At 42.7% G+C, this 22984-nt stretch overlaps 1 protein-coding gene and 1 non-coding gene across 2 annotated transcripts; one reads left to right on the top strand and one right to left on the bottom strand.

Annotated features, from left to right (window-relative positions):
* The first annotated feature begins 566 nt into the window (after nt 1–566).
* LOC130741552 (small nucleolar RNA R71) lies at nt 567–673 on the top strand. The gene has a single exon (XR_009020444.1). It is a non-coding gene; the product is annotated as a small nucleolar RNA R71 (small nucleolar RNA).
* Nucleotides 674–13066: 12393 nt separating this feature from the next.
* Nucleotides 13067–20868, bottom strand: LOC130738504 (uncharacterized). The gene is made up of 11 exons (XM_057590493.1): nt 20710–20868; nt 17662–19049; nt 17032–17227; nt 16306–16366; nt 16108–16206; nt 15358–15452; nt 14750–14863; nt 14576–14643; nt 14106–14216; nt 13533–13725; nt 13067–13385 (listed from the first exon to the last, which is right to left on the bottom strand). Exons 2-11 carry the CDS (start codon nt 18960–18962, stop codon nt 13275–13277), a joined length of 2349 nt encoding a protein of 782 aa, XP_057446476.1. The 5' UTR covers nt 18963–19049; nt 20710–20868; the 3' UTR covers nt 13067–13274.
* Between the last annotated feature and the right edge of the window lie 2116 nt (nt 20869–22984).

The following is a 22984-nucleotide window of genomic DNA, read 5'->3' as shown; positions in this document are numbered from 1 at the left end:
AACCACTACCTTCACCTTCTCCTCGCTCTTGAGGTTGTCTTGGGCTTTGGCCTTGGAATCCTTGGCTAGGAAATTGCCTTTGAAAACCATTTCCTTGTCCATTACCACCTTGCCTCCAAGAAAAATTAGGGTGATTCCTCCATCCTGGATTGTAAGTATTTGAAAATGGGTCATTCCGAGCTTGACCCATAGCCTTCACTTCCTCCTCCGGTCTAGTCTCTGTGCATTCTTCGCTGTCATGTGGCCCTCCACAAGTCACACACTTCAATTTGGCAACTCGACCACCAATCTTGGTAGTCTTCATTTGATTTTGAATCTCATTCATTTGCTTGGAGAGTTGCTTGTTGGAGGCCATAAGTTGATCATAAGCTTCAACCTCAAGGACTCCTCTTCGGGCTTGGCGATCATTACTAGAGTTCATGGCTCTTATAGCCATCTTTTCAATCAACTCATACCCCACTTGTGGAAGTAAGGCATCGAACTCTCCACTTGAAGCCGCATCCAAACCAAACCTCGAAGAATATTGGAGACCATCATAGAACTTCGCTACTTGCTCAGCTTGAGTAAGGTTATGTTGAGGACACCTCCTCAAGAGCTTCTTGAACCTCTCCCAAGCTTCATAGAGATTCTCATCGGTGGATTGAGCAAAAGTCATGATGTCATTCTTGAGCTTCCTCAAGAGGGCTCTTGGAACAAACCTTGTGGTGAACTTCTCAGCCAAGTCTTCCCAAGATGTAATGCTACCTTGGGGCTGTGAATTCAACCACTCCTCAGCAGTATCCCTCAATGAAAAAGGGAATAAACTCAAGCGGATGGTGTCCGCTGAAACATTCTGAACTCTGTAGGTGTTGCAATTGCGGATAAACCGCTCCATGTGTGCATCTTCAAGAGCACCTCCACCATACTGATTTTGACTCACCAAGTTGATGAATGTCGGCCTCAGCTCAAATTTCCCCGTGCCATCGGGGGAAACTATGCTGCCCGGATAATCGTAGCTCATGGCAGCCGAGGTGAGGTCTCTAAGAGAACGATTAGCATTCTCCAATTCTTTCTCTTGAAGTCTTTGAGCAAGAGCCTCATTCACTCTTTCTTCAATGTGGGCTTGCATCTCCTCCTCCGTCATATGGGCAGCCATGGCGGCTAACTCAGCAGCTCTTTGTTGAGCTCGTCGACGATGGAGGGTGCGTTCTGGCTCCGGATCAAACAGCAGTGAATCCGTGCCAAGACTACCGTGCATAAACTGAAATCACAAAACAGAGAAAAGGTTAGTAACACCTATTCAATGCAATGCTTAGTAACACAAACAAACAAACTCTTTAACTTAAATTAAAAACCACAAACAATCCCCGGCAACGGCGCCAAAAACTTGTTGGTCAATTCACAAGTGTACGAATACCTCCGGGTTTTAAAATATCGAACCACAGGGATTGTGAGTGAGAATTGTTGATTTAAGTCTAAAGTTTGCAAGTTCTTAAAGCAGTAAATTTCAAAGATTGGTGTTGGTTGTTTGTGACAAAAGATTTGCAAGAGAGCAATGTTGGAAATGATGTAAATAACAATTGATGGAAAATTGCCTTGGGTTGTTGATCATCCAATCCATTTTAGTCCACCTATCCTATGCATGTGAAACCTTGATTTAACTCTTGTTGTTAAAGCCTATGTACTTACTAGTTGATTCCTCACAAAAGTAATTCTCTCAAATTGAAAGATAAGCCCAATTCCTTGTGTACTTAAACATTCATAAGAGGTAAATAAGCATGTATATTCAGGCCAACAAAACCCTACCCTCACTCTATGCCTAGAAGCAAGTATAGAAGGATCTATTTCAATTCATGTCCCTAAATCATAACAAACTTCCATTTGATTATAATCTAGCCTATAGCAAAGGTGCACCACAACTAAACATGCAAAAAGGAAATGAAATACAAGATTGAATCAAGACTCATGCATAGAGATAGGATTTAACAACTAAAATTTCATAGAATCTCTTAACCCAAAGCAAAAAGTAAACTAGCCACTCATGGCTAGTGAGTTCATAAAGAAAATGTAAAGAAAACCTGAGAAAAATTACAAGTTGGAAGCCTCCCTTGGCCCCAAAGTTCTCCTCAGCTCTTAAACTTGACCAAAAATGAGTGAAATGTCAAAATGTATCAAAGAAATTGGCCTAAGCCTTATTTATAGGCAAATTACACGAAGCTGGGCGCTCAGGCGCCAATTCAGAGCGCCTGAGCGCCAATTGCATGTTGAAAAACATGCCTCTGGACCCTATTGGCGCCTAGGCGCCCATTCCCAGCGCCTAGGCGCTTAAGCTCGCCTGAAAGGGACTTTTTGGCTTCTGAAACTCCTCTTTTCAATCCTCTTTAAGTTCTTCATCAATTCCATGCTTCTTGGCCTTCTTTCTCCTTCAGTTTCTGCCCTCCAAACCTAACCAACAAGTCAAGGAAGATTCTAGAAGCTCCAAGAGCTCATTAGCACAAGAGGTCCTTCATAAAACACAACCAAACCATGCAAGTCCTAAACTTTACTTAAAATGCAAGAAAACTCCCTATAAAACTACAAAATTACCAAAACAAAATAAAGACTAAAGAAAAGATAAAAATGCATGAGAATGCATGAAACACTACATGAGACTCAACAAAAAGACTCAAAACTATCAAAGAAATGACCCTAAAAACACTACTAAAATAGGGTCATCATGGGCTGAGGGCCAACCACAAGTCATGGGGTGCCTTTTTGGCCCATTATGAAAATATCTACAGGTCCGAGGGAGTCCAACTAGTTGAGCAATGCCTGCAGCATGTCCCTAAACTTGTTTCCAACGAGCTGAATGATACTTTGTGTAGTGACGTCAGCCCAAGTGAAATTTTTGAAGCTGTTAAAGGCCTGGGTAGCCTGAAGGCCCCAGGCCCAGATGGTTTGAATGGTCTCTTCTTCAAGAGCCATTGGGAAACTATAGGTGATCAGGTGACTATTGCTGTCCAATCTTTTTTCTCTCATGGCTACCTTCCTGCTGAAATTAATGAGACCTTAATTGCCCTTGTACCAAAGGTTTCTGGCCCTGAAAATGTGAACCAATATCGTCCTATTAGTTGCTGCAATTTCTTGCTGAAAATTATCTCTAAGGTTATGGTTTCCAGGCTAAAAGATAGTCTTGATGTCTTAATCACTCCAAACCAAAGTGCTTTTGTTGGGGGTAGAGCAATTCAAGACAACATTGTCATTGCCCAGGAAGTTTTTCATGGATTGAAGGCTCGTGGTAAAGATCTAAAGGAGTATTGTGCTTTAAAGCTTGATCTTAGCAAAGCTTATGACCGTCTTGAATGGAGGTTCCTTGAGAAAGCTTTGCTTGCCTATGGTTTTAGAGAAACTTGGGTAGATTTGGTTATGAAATTGGTTAGTGGTGTGTCTTACAAGTTCAAAATCAATGGGTTTCTCAGTGGAAAACTCTCCCCGGGCAGAGGTTTAAGACAAGGGGATCCTCTTTCCCCTTACCTATTTGTACTAGCGGTGGATGTCCTCTCACACCAATTGTTGAATGCACAAAGGGAAGGGACCCTTGAAGGTATAAGGCTTGCCCCATCTGCTCCCACTCTCACCCACCTCTTATTTGCGGATGACTCGCTTCTTTTTGCAAAGGCTTCAGAACGTGAGGCGTACCAAATCCAAAGTATACTAAATTCCTTCTCATTGGCTTCTGGGCAACGCATCAATGTTGCCAAGTCTGGAATTATTTGTAGCAGTGCCTTGGCTCAACCTATAAGAAGCAAGCTTTCATCCATTCTTCATATGGAAATTTGGGACTCACCGGGGAAATACTTGGGCCTACCAGCTACCTGGGGGAGAAATAAGACCTTTGCACTTGCCTGGATCAAAGATAGAATTATGGAAAAACTTGATGGTTGGAAGGAATCCCTCCTCAATCAAGCGGGCAAGGAGGTGTTGATCAAATCTGTCATCCAAGCGATCCCCTCCTACGCTATGGCGATTGTCAAGTTTCCCCAATCTTTCTGTTCGGAACTGAACTCAATTGTGGCTCGATTTTGGTGGCGTGGGCATCGTAAGGAAAGGGGTATTCACTGGAGAAGTTGGAGCAAGATTGCTAAGCCAAAGAAAGAAGGTGGTATGGGCTTTCGGAATTTCCTAGACCAGAACACTGCCCATCTTGCAAAGCAGGCCTGGCGGATCCTGTCTAATCCTAATACTCTATGGGCTAAGATCTTGAAGGCAATCTACTTTCCGAACTCTGATTTCTCAAAGGCAGAGACTGCCAGAGCGCCTTCGTGGCTCTAGAGGAGCCTTGTGGAAGGGAAAAAATTCTTATTGCGACATGGCAGGTGGGCAATTGGAAAGGGGGATTCCATAAGAGTGAGAGGTGACTCGTGGCTCTGGAATGGGGATCTGATTCCTCAACTCTCTCTCCCCCCTCTGATATGAGAGTCAATGAGCTTCTGGACCCTGGGACTGGAGGGTGGAATCAAGCTAAAGTTTCTCTTTTGTTTCCCCCGGCAATAACTTTCAGAATTCTTCAAACTCCAGTGGGCCTCACTGAATGTAAGGACTCTTTAATTTGGCCCCATACTCCAACGGGAGTGTACTCTGTTAAAACTGGGTATCATCTTGCTAGGCTGGATGGAGAGACAAGCCCCCAAGGAGCGAATGGCTCTTCCACAATTCCTGAGGAAACCTGGAAGTTTATTTGGAGCTTGTTCTGGGAATGAACATTGAAGAGAGGCATAGTACCTAGGGGAAGAGGGATTGTGCCAAGAGAGAATGAGAGTGAGAGAGAGTGCTGAATTTCAAGTGTCATTTCATCAAATGAGCCAAAAGTCCCTTACAATTGATAACTACCTCCTATTTATAGAGCTTGGGTACTACCTATTGGGCCAATTGGGCCTCCGAGATCAGGGCCCATCTGAAGGCCAGGGCCCCGCCTCAGGGCGGGATACACGCTGGGCGTTGCCCCTCTAGGGGCTCGCCCAGTCCACTAGTCCACAAGACACCGAGCTCGAGGTACGAGAGCTAAGGGTGTCTTTTAAATGCTGTCACATGTCTTATTGTACACCGGAATCTACACTGCCAACATGGCTTGAAAAAAGAGAAGTTAACTATATCGCCAACATGGCGTGAGCAAAAGGAAACTAGCATTTTCAGTTACCCAGTCCACTGACTTGACGAGTAAACCAAGCTGGCAAGTCCACAAGTCCGCAAGCGGCGAGGACGACAAGTTGGAGCAGGTGTATGATCGCTCGCCGGCGGGAAAGGTGGCAGGCATGGGTCATGTGCCGATCATTCAGTCATTGACTGGCGGTGACCCCGGCGAGCGACTGAACTTCGTTGTTGGTGTCAATCGTCAGGCGATGGCGTTTGATCCTTATAGTGGCGAGGCTTTTCGCGCTTTCCCTTATTTTAAAACCCTTTCAAATTTCTATCTGCCTCACGTGGCTGCCCCACGTGATGTGTTGGTTACATCAATTTCCCTCTTTCTCCGGAACCGTCACTTCACCTTTCATAACCGTCCCATCGTGCGCAGTAACTCCCCTTTGCACGCGACCCACCTCCCCAAAACCATCATGACTTCCAACCTCCCACACGCGTCCAACACGCGTCACCCTTCCAGCTTCTCCCCTTCTCCTATAAAAACCCTTCTTCCCCACTGTCATCCCTTTCCGAGACCCCTCTTCACTTCCCTAATCGCTTACCAAACTCCTTCTGCCCACTTCCGCTCCGGAGCCGTCGCTTATCACCCTTTCCGCTACCCACTCTTCACATCCTACTCCGGTGAGTCCCACTGTCCTTATCTTTACATCGCACACATACTGATCTTTTCTTTTCTTTCACCTCACTTTCTTCTAAAAATGGCTTCAAACCCTACCTCCCCTAATCACTCTTCTTCCTCCTCCGAAAGCGACCCTGACTCCACCGCTGCCGGCGACCTCCGTTTAGAGGTTCCGGAGATCCCAGCTCACCGACTAAAAACCTACGCCACCCTGCCCCTTCCAGTCCAAGTAGCCCCCAAACACGAGGCTATAGATCAACCTTCCATCTTCCAAGATAGCGATCCCATTGTGAAATTCGTGAACTCCCTGGGTGGCTTGTCCAATGATGATGAGTTTAACGCCAAACTCAGGATCTGGGTTTGCAGTCCCGGGGATCGCCCCTGGCTTCACAAGCCAGACGGCGACGTAAAGAGATCCCATTTTTTCTTTGCGTACGAATACATGTTTAGCGAGCTTGGAATCAGGCTTCCTTTCTCGCCCTTTGTCCAAACCGTCCTCCGCGACATCAACGCGGCTCCCTGTCAACTCCACCCTAACGCCTGGGCCTTCATTCGATGTTTTGAAATCCTAAGCGCCGCTGTCGGCATCGCCCCATCCCCCACCAGTTTCTTCTACCTTTACGACGTCGACCCCAAGTCCATCAAAAACAAAGGATGGATTTCCTTGAAGGCCCGAGCCGGCCGGAAGTGTTTGCATCCCCACAAAAGTAACGCGAAGTCCTCCTTCGCACGAAAGTACTTCCGTGTGGCGGTTCATCCCGCCTACCCAGAGGCATTCACCCTCAGAGACGGGACCGCCCTCTTTCCTCTTTACTGGACAGAGAAGCCCAACGGGATCACCGATCCTTCAGAGGATTCCTTGTCCGCCAACGATAAAGCCTTTCTTAATCTCCTTGCCCCACTTCCCATCCTTGACTGCACAACAGTCCTTGAGGGCGCTGACCTCTCAAGAACTCCCAAATACTTAGGTTGCCCATAGCTCACTTTTATTATTGACATTTCCTTTCTCGACTCCTATGTTATCACTGATCGTTTTTTTTTATTGTTACAGAAGATATGAATTTCACGAACGCCGAGCTCCTGAAGGCCCGCGAGAGGAGAATGGCTCGCTTTTCCCCAAAATTCAACACTGAGGGCGACGCGAAAAAACGGGGCGGTGCTGAAACCCAAGCCGAGAGCACCAAAGCTCCCAAGAGGAGAAGATTGACCAAAGCCTCCTCCGACGCCGGCACATCCAACCCTGGCGCTCAGCCCACCACTGCTGCTGCGCCTAAAGGCAAAAATGTCGCTGAAGCCTCTGTCGCCGCAGCTACCGAGCCAACCGCCGTACCAGCTTCTTCTCCCGCTTCCGCCGGTGCGACCGCTGCTGTTGCCGCTGAGTCCTCTATTGGCGCCACAGCCGCCTCCGCCGGCGTTAACGCCACAAAAGCTGCTGCGTCTTCCGACACTCCTATTGGAGATAAGGAAAAAGAAAATGAAACCCCAAAGTCTCCCCCTCGCCAAGATGCGCCTCCTAGCCCGCCCTCAACACATGATGCGGGCCCCATGCCTTCCCCGCCTCATCAAGGGGAAAAATCCTGTCCTGGCGCTGCCACTACCTCTGAAGCAGCTCAAATTGAACAAGCCCCTGCTCCTGAGGTCGGTTCTTCAAGCTATTATAATATGCTCCCCAACGCCATTGAACCCTCAGAATTCTTACTTGCTGGTCTCAACCGTGACGTTATAGAAAAAGAAGTTTTGAGTCAGGGCCTGAATGTCACCAAGGAGGAGACTCTTGCTTGCCTCCTACGCGCTGGGTGCATCTTTGCTCACACGTTTGAGAAGTTCAATGCCGCCAACGTTGAAGCTGAGCGGTTGATGGCCGAAAGTGCTAAGCATCAAGAAGCCGCCGCTGCTTGGGAAAAGCGTTTCGACAAACTGGCGACGCAGGCAGGAAAAGACAAAGTCTATGCCGACAAGATGATTGGCACGGCGGGGATTAAAATCGGCGAGCTGGAGGATCAGCTGGCGCTGATGAAGGAAGAAGCAGATGAGCTTGATGCAAGCCTTCAAGCTTGCAAGAAGGAAAAAGAGCAAGCTGAGAAGGACTTGATCGCCCGAGGCGAGGCGCTGATTGCTAAGGAGTCAGAGCTTGCCATACTGTGCGCTGAGCTGGAGTTAGTGAAAAAGGCGTTGGCGGAGCAAGAGAAAAAGTCTGCGGAGTCCTTGGCCTTGGCGAAATCTGACATGGAGGCGGTGATGCAGGCTACGTCCGAGGAGATCAAGAAAGCGACCGAAACTCATGCCGAGGCCCTCGCCACGAAAGATGCCGAGATTGCTTCCCAACTAGCAAAGATCAAAAGTCTAGAGGACGAGCTGGCGACGGAGAAGGCCAAAGCCATTGAGGCGAGGGAACAAGCCGCTGACATCGCCCTTGACAACCGCGAGCGCGGTTTCTACCTCGCCAAAGATCAGGCCCAACATTTGTACCCGAACTTTGACTTTAGCGCCATGGGAGTAATGAAAGAGATAACCGCCGCAGGACTGGTTGGTCCCGACGATCCTCCCCTGATTGACCAAAACCTCTGGACAGCGACTGAAGAAGAAGAGGAAGAAGAAGAACAGGAGAAAGAAAATAATGAATAATGTAATTTTTAACATTACTTTTATCTTTTACTGTCACCTTGTAGTGCATTTTTCCGCCATTCGTCTATGTTTAAGCAACCCTTCGCCATAGCTTTTTATATCGCCGTTGGATATTTTGTAAGTCATATTGGAATGTTTTCGCCGTACACTACTCGCCTTCCCTCCTATTCATTCGCCGACCTTATATCTTGCGCTATTTTTCACGCGTCATATGATTGAATTACGCCTAACGATTTCGTGCCTTAATTTTAACTAGGACTTGTTGCTTGGTATACCACCGCCAAGACTTTAGACGTTTTTTCCCTAATAGGAAGAAACGGCCTCCATTCTCGAGGACTTCGCCCTGGGCTTTGCCCGCTCGGGGCTTACAATGCTTGGATCCCAATGGCCATTTGGGGGTCCCAAGACTTTTGCCTAGTTAACGGCGCTCGTCGTATTCTGGCGAGACTTACCCAGCACATCGCTTACGGGACCGGCGATCACGTCAGACTTTCCGGAGGGTGATCCCCAGGCGTCAAAGGCCATTTGTGGAATCGCCACAACCTTCAGGGTTCCAGCAAGCCCCTTTGGGGATCAAGCTTGTCCCACTTAGTGATCGCCGTAATTCTTTATGTCGATCGGCAATTCCGATCGTCAGGGAATCCCTGGAATTTTTTGGACACGAATTTCGTGAATTTTCGTTTTATTTTATTGATTTGTCGTTGCAGTACATTGGAGAATTTGAGAACACTTCGGAAAATCTTAAAGATATCTGGCTCCGGCGATTCCGCCTTGTTCACTTTCTCGCCTGCGATCAACTATAAAAGTAGCGCAAGCTCAAACCATTGAACGATCGAGGTAACCGCCTCCCATCAAGCTCTTCTAAGTGATAGGCCCCATTACCAAGAACTTTAATAATGCGGTAGGGCCCTTCCCAGTTGGGAGTAAGCTTGTTCCCCGGGGCTCCCGACCGCCACTTGAGGACCAGGTCGCCAACCTGCATATCTCGGACGCGAACCCTGCTGTTGAACTTTGCCGCCACGCGCTGCTTCATCGCTGTTTCCCGAATGTGCGCCTCGTCGCGCGTTTCCGACAAAAGGTCCAGCTCCACCGCCATGTTGGCCTGATTTTCCTCTTCAAAACCTGGTCGAGTCCGCCATGTAAAGTTGTCAATCTCCACCGGCAACATGGCATCTACCCCGTAGGTCATTCTAAAGGGGGTTTCCCTTGTAGTAGATTGCTCGGTGGTGTTGTACGACCACAGCACCGCCGGAAGTTCATCCAACCAAGCTCCCTTAGCCTCCGCGAGCCGTCGTCTTAGTCCTCGTAGGATTACCCTGTTTGCAGATTCCACCTGCCCGTTCGTCTGCGGATGCTCAACAGAGGCGAACCTCATCTGTATGCCCATTTCCTTGCAGAACTCTCTTGTTTGACTGCTTGAAAACTGGGTCCCATTGTCAGATACGATCGCCCTTGGGATCCCGAACCTGCAAACAATACGCTTCCAGTAGAAATTGACTATCTTTGCAGAAGTAATCTTGGCCAAGGGTTCAGCCTCAATCCACTTAGTGAAGTAGTCCACCGCCACCAATATAAACTTCATTTGTGCCCTGGCGGTCGGGAAAGGTCCAACTAAGTCCACACCCCACATGGCGAAAGGCCACGGGGCGCTCATCGTTACCAACTCTTTTGGCGGTGCCTTAGACAAATCCGCGAACACTTGACACTCCTTGCACTGCTTCACGAAGTCCATACAATCTTTCCTGAGGGTGGGCCAGTAAAAACCCGCCCTCAACACTTTGCAATTCCAAAGACCTTCCCCCGATGTGGCTCGCGCACACTCCTTCATGTACTTCAGACATTATCGCTTCGTACTTCTCTGGCGATACACATTTCAACAATGGCGTCGAGAAACCACGGCGATACAAGTGTCCGTCAATGAGAGTATAGTGACTCGCCTCCCGCTGCTGCTCCTTCGTGCATTGCTCCACTTCTGCCGGGTCCCCCGCCAAGATAGATATTATGGGATCCATCCATGTGCTCCCTCTGTTCACGCAGGCCATGAGCTCGCCTTCGATGCTTGGGTACGCCAGCGTTTCCTGAATCACACTTTTGTTATTGCCGGGCGCTGCGGCGACAGAGGCTTCAGCGACATTTTCTGGGAATAAACATTGAAGAGAGGCATAGTACCTAGGGGAAGAGGGATTGTGCCAAGAGAGAATGAGAGTGAGAGAGAGTGCTGAATTTCAAGTGTCATTTCATCAAATGAGCCAAAAGTCCCTTACAATTGATAACTACCTCCTATTTATAGAGCTTGGGTACATCAATTTCCCTCTTTCTCCGGAACCGTCACTTCACCTTTCATAACCGTCCCATCGTGCGCAGTAACTTCCCTTTGCACGCGACCCACCTCCCCAAAACCATCATGACTTCCAACCTCCCACACGCGTCCAACACGCGTCACCCTTCCAGCTTCTCCCCTTCTCCTATAAAAACCCTTCTTCCCCACTGTCATCCCTTTCCGAGACCCCTCTTCACTTCCCTAATCGCTTACCAAACTCCTTCTGCCCACTTCCGCTCCGGAGCCGTCGCTTATCACCTTTAACCACGTGGTCGTGGGTTCGATCCCCACAGACGGCGCCAAATGTTCTGGGAATGAACATTGAAGAGAAGCATAGTACCTAGGGGAAGAGGGATTGTGCCAAGAGAGAATGAGAGTGAGAGAGAGTGCTGAATTTCAAGTGTCATTTCATCAAATGAGCCAAAAGTCCCTTACAATTGATAACTACCTCCTATTTATAGAGCTTGGGTACTACCTATTGGGCCAATTGGGCCTCCGAGATCAGGGCCCATCTGAAGGCCAGGGCCCCGCCTCAGGGCGGGATACACGCTGGGCGTTGCCCCTCTAGGGGCTCGCCCAGTCCAGAGCTGTAGCATCCCCCAGAAAGTGAAACTCTTTCTCTGGAAGGCGTGTCATAATGCAATTGCTGTAGCGGATAATCTGTTTAAGAAAAGGATTGCCAGAACCCTGCTTTGCCCTCTCTGTCACCAGAGTGCTGAAACTATCGAGCATGCTCTCCTCTTGTGCCCTTGGACACGAGCTGCCTGGTTCGGATCCCCCTTTCAATGGGCTATCTCACCACATGGCCTCACTTCCTTTGATTGCTGGCTGCTGGATAAATTTAAGTGGATCCAAAATAACTCTAGCAATCAGGAAGGGGACTGCAGGGCTTTGGGATGCACGCTTTGGATTATCTGGAAAGAGAGATGCAAAAGTGCCTTTGATGCTACTATTCCTAGCCCGAGAGGGGTACTAATCCAAATCAAAGCTATGCTAGCTGAACTAGCCATGTTAACTCCAATTCAAGCTCAAGGTACAAGTCAGAGAGAGGGGAGGTTACCTGCTATGGAGTTCTGGAAGGCACCTCCTGAGGGAACGGTTAAAATCAATGTGGATGCGAGCTGGCATAAGGATATGTCCTTTTGTGCAGCTGGGCTCATAGCTAGAGATTCAAGGGCTGTGTTGGTTGCAGGGGATTGTCGTAGACTTAGAGGTCCTTCACCTGTCATTGCAGAGGCCCTTGCCTTGAGGGAAGGAATTGTCACAGCACATAACCTGGGCTTGGATAGGATAATCCTGGAATCAGATTGCTTGAACCTGGTAGAAGCTTGCAAAGGTGGGAAACAGGTTGGTGAGGCAAAGGTAATTGTCGAGGACATCCTCAAGTTGCAGGTTACCTTCCAATCTTGTAGCTTCTCCTGGTGTTCTAGGAATTGCAACAAGGCAGCACACCTAATTGCAAATGCTTGTCTCCATAATACCTTAGCTGCTGGATGGACCTTTCACCCTCCCATGCCTATAGCGTTGGCTCTTTCAGAAGATGCAAGACACATTCCACCTCGTGGTTAATATCTAGGGAGTCTCCGTTCCACTGCTGGTTTTGGTGCCCTCTTTACTGCTTTTTCCAGAGATTCCCTGCATTATTGATGACCTTTGTCTCCCTAGTTTTGAGTACTAGTGGGGTGGGTAGCCCTTTAATTATAGTTGTGCACTAATTTCAACCTGGCTTCTTCTTGTCTTTACTTCTGTTGAAAGTTAGTGCATGTGGCACATTTATAGCTAGCATTCACAGTGTGGGTTGGTTAGCTTTATTTATGTTTGGGCCTTTAGGCCGTGTACTTACTTTCTGTCCTAGGCCTTGTGCTTCTTTCGTTCAATGACAAGCTCTCTATTGACCAAAAAAAAAAAAAACTGCAGGGACAACCAAAAAGTCGACTTGTACAAAAAGTAACAAGAGCAGTTACGGACTCCTCCTTGCATGAATTGAACCCCCTAGTCAGAACACTCCTAGGCTATGAAAGCTCCGCCCACAATAGCATCAACTCCCTCCCTTCGGACCCAACATCTACCACAGGAACTTCTTCTGAAGCAACCCCACAGGAACCCGCACCAAGACCCTTGATCTTTCTACCGCTCCTCACAACTTTCACAACTTTCCTGGGTCTACTAAAACATTTCATAACTTATTATTCCATGTCACGTTGCTCCCATATCTCCCACATAGTTGAGTGATATGGTTTGCTCCCTCACCCTCTTCAAAATTCGAACTCTTTTAAAAAAAGAAAATTGGTACAAGAGAAAATACCAGAAAAACAAAACTATTAAACACTATTCTCTATAAGACATTTCTTTTAAACTCTATCCATTGCATGTATAGCAATATTTCAACCCATGAATTTCAACAAAGCATCTATAAAAATGGGAGGCAATCTCTCCTACATATGCATAACCTAAAGCAACTTCTATTAAAATCCAAAAAATCCAGTTAATGCAAGGATATCTTTTCTTTTTCCTGTTAATCAGTAAAGTCTACAAACAAAACATGTCGACGAACTAATTCATTGACAAGAAATGCACCCGTGCAAGGGTATATTCCTTTCCTGCAATCCAAACACCAGTTTTTGACCATTGCACATCTTCCCAGTCCAGGTTTTCCTCTAGCACCTACATCAGAAAATGCAGAATGTGAACTATAGTACAATTGAAAAAGCACATATTTGCATTCTACAATTATTTCGAATAACATAATATGCAACAAGTTATTTTACATGGCAGTAGTGAAAAAGAATTGCAAGATTGATTCAAAAATACCTCCACATATTCAAGCGGCAGCGGGATACCAACCGTGCACATCACTTCCTGCGGTAGAGGCTTCTTACATCGAGCCCAGCGAAATGCATCAAATGTGACATGATCAGAATCAGCTTTGTTCCCATTAGTTGAATGCAACTGAGTTGCTGGCATAGCTTTCACCAGTTTCTCTCCAGTAAAACAGAGCTCATATCTACAAAGAATTAACAAGAGTTTCTTCACAACTTCAACGAGACCTCAGACATCAACAGGACCGTGAAAACATACTACTATTTTTAAAGACCAGCACTTTGTTCCATAAATTCAACAGGCAATCTCTTATTGGATAAAAATTGATATTAAAGAAAATGACAATAATAACAGTTAAACTTTGCAAATATGGATATAAAGATGCAATTACTGAAACAAGAGGGAGATGGTCCAGCAAGGTTTCACAAGAACATTGCAGTTGCATGTGGCACTTGATAGCTAATGCAGATAGTAATTTTCAAAGGCAAATCATATCTAAGACCTATAGATAACAGTTGATAAGCATATCAGTCATTTGGTCAAGAACTTCTATGTTAAAAATACCTGCAGGAGTGTGTCTCCAGATACAGAACTTCTCCCTTCTTCAAACGAGTAGATGAATAGAGTGGCTTCTTGAAACCCTTGTCAGCAACAGTGCTTATACTATACTTGATCCTGATCATTATTATAATTAATAAGTAACAAATACTAAAAACAAGATAAGCAATAAAATGAAACTGTTGCACCCCACATCTAAATGAGGAAGAAATAGGAAAAATTATCACGCAAAGTTACAATGCTTGTTAAATAAAAGCAGAGGCATTTTCAAATATTATGTAAGTTCCACAAACTTGGCTTCTTACTACCTGTTTGGATGCAAATCAAAGAGCACTTATTGGAGCTTATTTAGTGCATTTTCTAGTAGATAATCTCCAATAAGCCTATATATCCAAACGGGACCTAGTTTTTTTTGCTCTACGACAAACCAAATATTACTATATTAGACTGCATAATTTCCAACAAAACTAGCATACCAAGGCTCATTGCAGAGGTTGTACTGTATTGTGACCTCTTTTACAAACTTCTGTTGCTGCAATGCATTCTGCAAAAACAAAGGCACCGAGTAAGATGATCACGTATAATGTGAAATAACTACTAACTCGATTATGAATGCAAAAAGGTTTGTTTATTATAGATAAGGGACAAACTGAAGCTGCAGCTCTGGTAGTCACTTTCCGCTCAGCAGACACCAGTGCAAAGGTGGGCTCAATAGTTGATGTGTACACAAGGGAAGGTTCAAGATCAATAGTTCCACCTCCTTTCTGAAGACCAAAGAAATATAAGAGTCAGAATCACAACGAAGTTTTTAATCACTGATATAGTTACCTAGTACAATTAGGACAGGTGTCCATATGAACAAAAGCATAAGCCCCCATTTCCATCCCAAATATAATGTCCTCAGATACATTAAAATTGAGTCCATTTCTATCAACGTTTGTTTATATTGAAAATATTATGGGGAGAGAGAGAGAGAGAGATTTCAACTGACAAGGTCATGAAAAATTTAACATGAAAGTATCCAACCCGATATCCTCATTAGATAGTTTACAAGTTAAGTAAACAGCAAGTGAAGCCTTTATGCAAAAACTAGTGAACAACTTCTTTTAAAAGAAAAAAGATAGATATCAAAAAAAAGAAAAGGACATTATATTCAGCAGCATGGAAATAATGAACTAAAGTGTACTACTAGTATCCACAGTAGATGGGGTTGCAATAAAGAGATCACAAAACCTCAGTGCAGGGCTGTCATTAGTACCTTGACAATGCAGCACCGCTCAACTCTGTAACTACAACCAATTGCAGCGCCCCAAGCACGTGAACGCACACTGTTTCTCAGTGTAGAAATATAGCCTGATATAACAAAGAATTAAGTGATTTAGATCATCCAAATAGAGCTTGAATGGTAAAGCAGTATCAGTAACTGGCTAAGAAAAATTCACAGCTATTAAATGTTACATTTAGTAAGCAGGTGAGCTACTGAATGAGTTAGTAGTCAGGCAAATTAAGAGTTTTGAGTCTTAGAATATGAATAATGAAATAGCTCCTACTTTGAATCTTTCTCCTCCTTTATTCTGCCAGTGCATACAGCATAATTCATAGATACTCCAACTATTAGGAAAAGAATTGGTTGTTGTTGTTGTTGCAAAATTCAGAGTTAACATTTAGAACAACAAAGACATCAAAATTTCTACTAATCTTCACAACATTAAACTAATACAGGATCCATTTGCACAGTTTTAACATGCTGGTCAATTAATGTTTTGAGATCCATGTTTAATTATTCTGAAAAGAGTAACTATTTGACCTTCCAAAACTACTTAATGGAAAACCCCAACAAGGAGGTTTTATTAATTTATCATATAAATAAACTGTACCAATTTACAGTATATTTATTCCCAGTTACTACTCCAAGATCAGTTAGACGCAATTAGAGGTCATAGAAGACAGTAGTGCCTACGTATTATTAGATAACAAAGAAAGAGCTTTTATATCTATAGGGACATACAATCTTGCGGAGGTAGCACCCGAATAGTTGTGTGAAACTCTTGTATGGCCGCGGGAGGTGGAGAAGCTGTTGGGCGACAGTAGCCTGTATGCATGAGAACTAAGCAACAAAATTGAACATCAGTACTAATTTCAAAAGTGTCAACTCCAAAAAATTTCAATCAAAAGCTAGCTGCACCCTTTCTGTAATAACACATACCAGCAACAAGATCTGAATCATAAGTGTACACATCAGTCCCCCATAGCTGGCCACCTCTGACCTGAACATAATAAGCTAATCTCTCAAGACTTTTGTATAGCATCAATAACTAAAGCATATTTAAATTCCATACCTTGAGTTTCAAATTTAGAACATATATATAAGATTTTTTTTATAAAAAGCAATGAAACAAATAAAAGACTTTTATCTCATCAAAGTTCAGACCATTTCATGAACTGAAGTTTTTCAACAAATTGAGGACGATGGCACAGGCCAATCAACAAATTGTATTCATGAAAAATCACACAAGCATTACAAAGTGGACTTGAGAAACTGATTCAGTGTATGAACAATAAGCATAGGACAAAACCATGGGGAAACTGTATAAGTGTAGAAGGGAAGAAAGGCATTCAAAGTGATTTTATGAGAAAAATAAGCACAGAAATAATTTCAACAATCATCACCCAAAATGGACCAAAATCCTCAAACTACTCTTTAACAAATAACAATATAATCTTAACAAACATGATACAAGAATACAACAGAAGCAAGAAGAAATAAACCAACAGATTAAGAGAAAGCTAAACAACAAGAAACAAAGACATCATCAGCAGTGAGAAACAGTAGAAATTAGAACAGTTATCAATGTTAAAAATACACACAAAATCCATGAACCCCAAAAAAGAAGGCACTCATTCAACAATTCTACAAAGCATTTGATCTCACTTGGCGGTTCGTAGCAGTAACATTCTGTGCTGGTATCCGAATTTCAAGAGTTGGGCAATTGTTAGTGCTTTCACCATTGTCTTCCATTTGAGATTGAGATGATTCATATTCCTTCCACAACTTTATCAGCTCTTGCATGCTTTCACCAACTCTATAAACAACAAAAGATACCTCTGCCTTACCTGAAATACCAGAACTTACATATAATGGACAAGCAAATAAAATAATAGAAAAATGTCCAGTTCTACTATTTTCCATTCAACCATAAATACCAAAGATTGACAAGCACATTATAATAATAACAGTAAATACAACCCAACAGTAGACATTAAAAAGGAACTATAAAAGAGATGAGCCAATCTGATGGAGAGAATCTCATAAATATAAAGCAATGGACAAATTAAAGCAATTTCTTTTGAAACCCGCAACTAATTCATGACGGCACAAATCTACAAGAAGCGAAAGCACTTTGAGCCAATGAACACAATGTGATAGAATACCTTGAGACCTGCAAAACAAACGTAACAAAACAATTACTAAAAAACAGCACCAAGGACCATAAAAAGATACTTATGGGTTAAATAAGTTATCACAATATAAGTAACCAAGAAAAGCAGAGGAAGAAACTACTCTTCATTGTCTTGGGCATCGGATGCAAAACGAGCCTCCCGATTGGCCACCTGAGGACTTCCCCTTGATCGCTGTATCCTCTTGCGACGCTGAACATTATAATTATGGACTTCTCTCTCCTTCTCTTCAGTCTCCTCTCCATCAGCACATCCATCTTCTGATTTCTTGTCAAATTTAATGTGCTTATCAGGCTGATCTCCTTCTATATCAGCATCCCTTTCTTTCCTACTCTCTCTACCTTCTCCATCAACATTTTTCGAGCTGTCAGCAACTTTTTGTTTCTTCTGATCTGGTAATAAAGTTTCCTGCTCAGAAGTTTTCCCATCACCAAGTTCTTTCTCATTATTTGAAACCTCCTTCTCCATTTCATTCCACAACGCCCTCTTGGTGTGAGCTTTTTCCCTCTGTTTTGAATTTTCTTTCTCTTTTGGAGGATATTTCCTCTCCCTCTCCAACTTTTCTGCACCTCTATCTTCATTGGGGGATTCTTTGCTGTCACGATTGCTATTGTTAACTTGTGAACTGTTTCTACGGTCACTTCTCTCTTTTTCCTTGTCCCCCCAATCCCGATGCTTCACATCCTTTCTTTCTCTATCTTTAAATCCATCTTCACTTTTAGAATCAATTTTGTTTTTCTCAACAGCCTCACCAGCTTCCGAATAGTCCCTTTCCTCTGCTGTTGAATTTTTCTTTCCAACTTCTGCTGGTGTATTTCCACGTGAAGTATGACCAGAATCCAACCTACCACTAGGGGAATCAAAATGTCTTTTTCCCTTATGCTTTTTTGATTCTTTCCTATTCGAGGGGCTGCTTAACAAATCAGAGCCATACTTCTCAGTCTTAGTTGCATTTTTCGTATCATTGTGATTATCCCGGTCATATCTTATATCCTTGTTATTGTCATTTCCTTGACCTTCAACACATACATCCTTCTCACTCTTAGCAGTATGAGAATCGCCCCTTGATTCACCATGCAACTCCTTCTTCTCTGTATCACGGTTTTCAAACTGGAGATCTCTATTGCCCTTTAAATCACTTGATTCTATCTTGTTCTGAGTTCCAATTGGATGATCTGAAGATAATGGCATCTGATTAACTGAATGAATAGATTTTTTGTCTGTGTCACGAGCTTCGGCACTAGGTGTCTTTGCCACCCGGGAATCCTGACCTGCATCATTAGGAATAGGGTGGTCACTTGAAAGGGATGAACCCAGCTTCGAGTATGTGCCTGAATCTTGATGTGGGTTCTTTGAAGACGGATGATCAGTCTCTTCATGTGATCTCTTAGGTATAGCACTCATGGTGAAAACCCAACACAATGATGAAATGATCTGACTGCCAAAGTAATTTCTATCTCTGCCGTGTATGTATTATATGGAAGTCAGTTACTGCAAGCCAAAATGGAAAGTATATAAGGTCACAGTAATTTCTCATACGGAAACAATTTCATATGCATTCAAGTTCATTGCATGATAAATACAATGCGACAAAGTGAAGCAATGATTGCGAGGTCAAAGAGACAGTAACTGATGACGCAACATCCTCAATATAATCATCATCTTCAAAATAAGAATGCATAAATGCAAGTAAAAAAGCTTAAAATATACCTTTTCTAAGTTTTTATCGGGCCAATTGGTTTTCTGAACTTAATTTTAGCATTGTAAGGGTACTTTTACTGAATGTAAGTGCACTGTATGATAAATAACAAACTCTCTGCATGAAGATTAACAAAGTCCTCTCTACTTAATACATATGAAGTGAAAGATGAATAGAAAATTCCAATATAACAAGCTCATGTGAATTTCAATCAGGATTGTCAGTAGCGAACTATAGCGCCGTAGCGGTGCATAGCCACCCCTGGTTGTTCGTAGTTGTTGCGTAGCGATGCAGTTCAATGTAGCGACTGTTATGGGCTTACGGCCACTATAGCAGGGGAAATAGCGGCCATAGCAACGCTATTTAGTGGAACTTGTAAAAACGCAAAAACAAAAACTGCCCCCAAAAAATACTTTTAAGAAATTTGTAAGGGATATTTTAGGGGTTTTACTTCGGAAACATACATAAGAGGGTCACGTACTCTAGTTTGAGGAGGATGAAGAAGTGATATAGAACTGTGAAAGTGAGAAAGAGGAAGACCTAGACCTAGAAGAGAATGATAGCTAATTTTACTTAAGAAACTTTTATTTGAATTTTCATGCTTTTAGGAAGTTTAGTTAAGGAATTAGAGGATTAAACTTCTTTGTTATCTTGACAGTTTTTTTATATCTGTATGTTTATTTTAAGACACCTATTACGTTTTATTGTTAATTATGAGTGACATGAATGAGGGCAAGCCTCGGCGCAACGGTAATGTTGCTGCCATGTGACTTTGCGGTCACGGGTTCGAGCCGTGGAATCAGTCTCTTGCAAAAATGCAAGGTAAGACCTACATTATTAGCGGCCATCCAACTATGCGCTATACGGCTATGGCATTTTCGGGGTCGGCCGATTGACAACACTGATCTCAATACAAGAGTATCCTATTCCAAATGGATACACTCACATTATCATCAGCAGCACTCCACAAACCAAATGACCTAGTTTCTAGCCAAAGTAGAGCATGCACATTTTCAAATATAACCCATTTCAATTTACACCCTCAGTTGAAGAAAGGAAACAACCTCATTTACCCGACAGAGAAAAAAAAATCCAATTAAGCATCGTTATGCAGATGAAAAGATTAACCAATTACATTCCCGAAATCGAATCTAGAGAAATAACATGAGATATTACTCAATTAACACGAATTTCGAACATTAACCATCCATCACAGAGTGTCTGGCAGCAAAAGCATGAGAAATTCAAAGTTGAAAACGAATAGGTAAAACAAATTCACGAAACATTAGTCATAACAACAATCATTCACACTATGACGAATATTAAAAGAGCTATGAAATAGGGAACTGAGATCAAAACACAAAGAATTAAGGCAAAGTAAATGTAAATGCAAATGAAAAACCCTCGACATTGTAGAGAGAGAAGGAAGAGGAAGCAAGAATGTGAGGTAACCTTGATTATCGGCGAGTCTCTTTGTGCATGCGCCTGTTGTTTCTCTGCGTTGAGGTTTGTGTTTGTCCCTTACACTGGAGACTGTGGATGGAGTGGGATTATATATGCGATGACTCTATCTTGGACCGCTACAATGTGGCACCATTTTTTTTTTTTTTGAAATGGCGCTTTGATTTGACCCATTTCATGTTTTTCTTTGTTTTGAGTGATTTGCTAATACACAAACTTTTTTTACACAGACATCCAATGATAGACCGTTAAATCAGAAAATAAGCTTTAAATTTAATAAAAATAAAAATGAACATAAATGCTTTTGAACACGTGGCATTTAGTTATTGGATGTCTGTGCAAAAATAATTTACACTGCTAGTGCACAACCATTAAACTTTTTATTTTATTTTATTTTTGAATAGAAAAATAACTTCGAGTGAAGTTTACACATATCTGAATTACTATTTGTTTTTGAAATTAATTTATTGTTTATACATCTTGGTTGGGCAGGTGCGGCCTCCTTCGCAGGTACTTGCTTTAGCGGACGTCTGGAGGACGTGGTAAAAGTTAATTTTAATGTGTCTATCATTCAGCAGGTAGTAGTTTTGGGTTGGCTCGTGACCATTCAGGTGAGGTGTTGGTTGTCGCTAATATATAGATGTCCAGGCTCATTTTCTCGTTGAGGTGATTGTGTTCAGGTGTGCTATATCCTTAGCGTTAGATTTATGCTTCCAGCGGGCTTGCTTTGAGATGGATTTGTCTGCAGCTCTGTGATGCTTGGGCTTGCTCGAGGATGGGTTGCTCGTACTTGATTTATGTTATTTCTAATTGTAGAAATTTAGTTTTAACTGTTGTTTCTTTTGAGCTTTCTTTTGTCTATCGTTCTGACCATTTGTTGCAGACTATCTGGCTAGAAACTCTAGCTCTTTTCTCAATTATGTTTTGGTTGAGGAGGATTCATCATATGTCCTCTCGTTTGTCCAGCATCATGTATCAGCTTCTAGACTTGTTTGATTGTTTTTATTAATGAATTTCTTTAAAAAATATATTTAATGTTTATACACTCTCAGTGAACTCAATTATTTATTCGACACATTAAATTTTTTTTAATTCAATTAAAATAGGAAGTATGTAACTATTATTTAACGTGTAAGAATGCGATACGGAACAATTAAAGGTTAGTGTAAATGAATTCCCCAATGGTGAAAACAAAGCAAAATGTGAAAGTGATTTCTTGTTTCCATTAAGTTATCTTCCAACTATCACCTCATATTTTCACCAATCAAAATTTCACAAATTATTTGACCAAGAAACCGAAGTATCAGAATAAGGGTCGACTAAGGAATACTTCTCAGAAAAATCGACACTTGACATTACTTCTACTTGTTTCTTCACTTCTTCCTTAGACCCATGGTGAAACATACACATATCCCTATATATCTACCCAGTCATTTTCTTTCGAAGAAGTTTGGATTTCAAATTGGGAAGACCGAACACCTTTTCAACGATCATAGTTGGAGAAGAACTATCCAACTCTTCCCTAATAATCTTAATATCTTCAAATGTTTATTTATTTAATTGGTTAACTTTTTCTTTTCTTTTCAGAAAGTCTATTTAAACCTACACTATGCATGTAAGAGACTACAAGTTGGGAGGAGCTATGAGAAAATCCAATAGTAAGTTATATGGTAGAATTATTATTGCTACTACTCAAACTCGATCGGTTCTCCCTCCAATAAGTGAATCTTAATCATTGTAACTAAAAAAGAAATGAAGGAAGTCGAGAGAGGGGATTGTACCTGAGGAAGGAAAGAATTTAAAAGATGGAGGAAGGAAGTTGGATTATCAACCAGCGAACGCTTATACTCTCGAATAAGGATGCTCATTCTCCGAAATTTCAAAGAAGGATGGAAATACAAAGGCTTAGTGTGAAAAGCGTTAAGTCTGAATGAGTGTATTTATAATGGGGAATGAGCGGTCCTCCAAAATGTTCCTCCTAATTTGAATTTAAACAAGAAATGCAAACAAGTGAAAAACTTAGAATGAGATACGAAATTGAAAATGTGATATGAAATTGAAAGTGAAAAGCCAATTTTGTCTCAAATGTCAAATCAATAAGAACATGATTACTTTCTATTTTCTAATCATAATGGTTCAAGTTTCAAAACTTAAGTAACCGACCAAACATAAAAACCTGAGTATCTCATCTCGGTTAAAAACAACATCATAACAAGCATCTCATATCAAACTTAATTGTTAATTTTATTTAACTCGGGTCACTTTT

Source organism: Lotus japonicus, chromosome 2 (genome assembly GCF_012489685.1).
Source record: "Lotus japonicus ecotype B-129 chromosome 2, LjGifu_v1.2".
NCBI classification, from domain to species: Eukaryota; Viridiplantae; Streptophyta; class Magnoliopsida; order Fabales; family Fabaceae; genus Lotus; species Lotus japonicus.
Note: the sequence above shows the minus strand (reverse complement) of the source record. Positions and strands in the feature narration are given on the sequence as shown.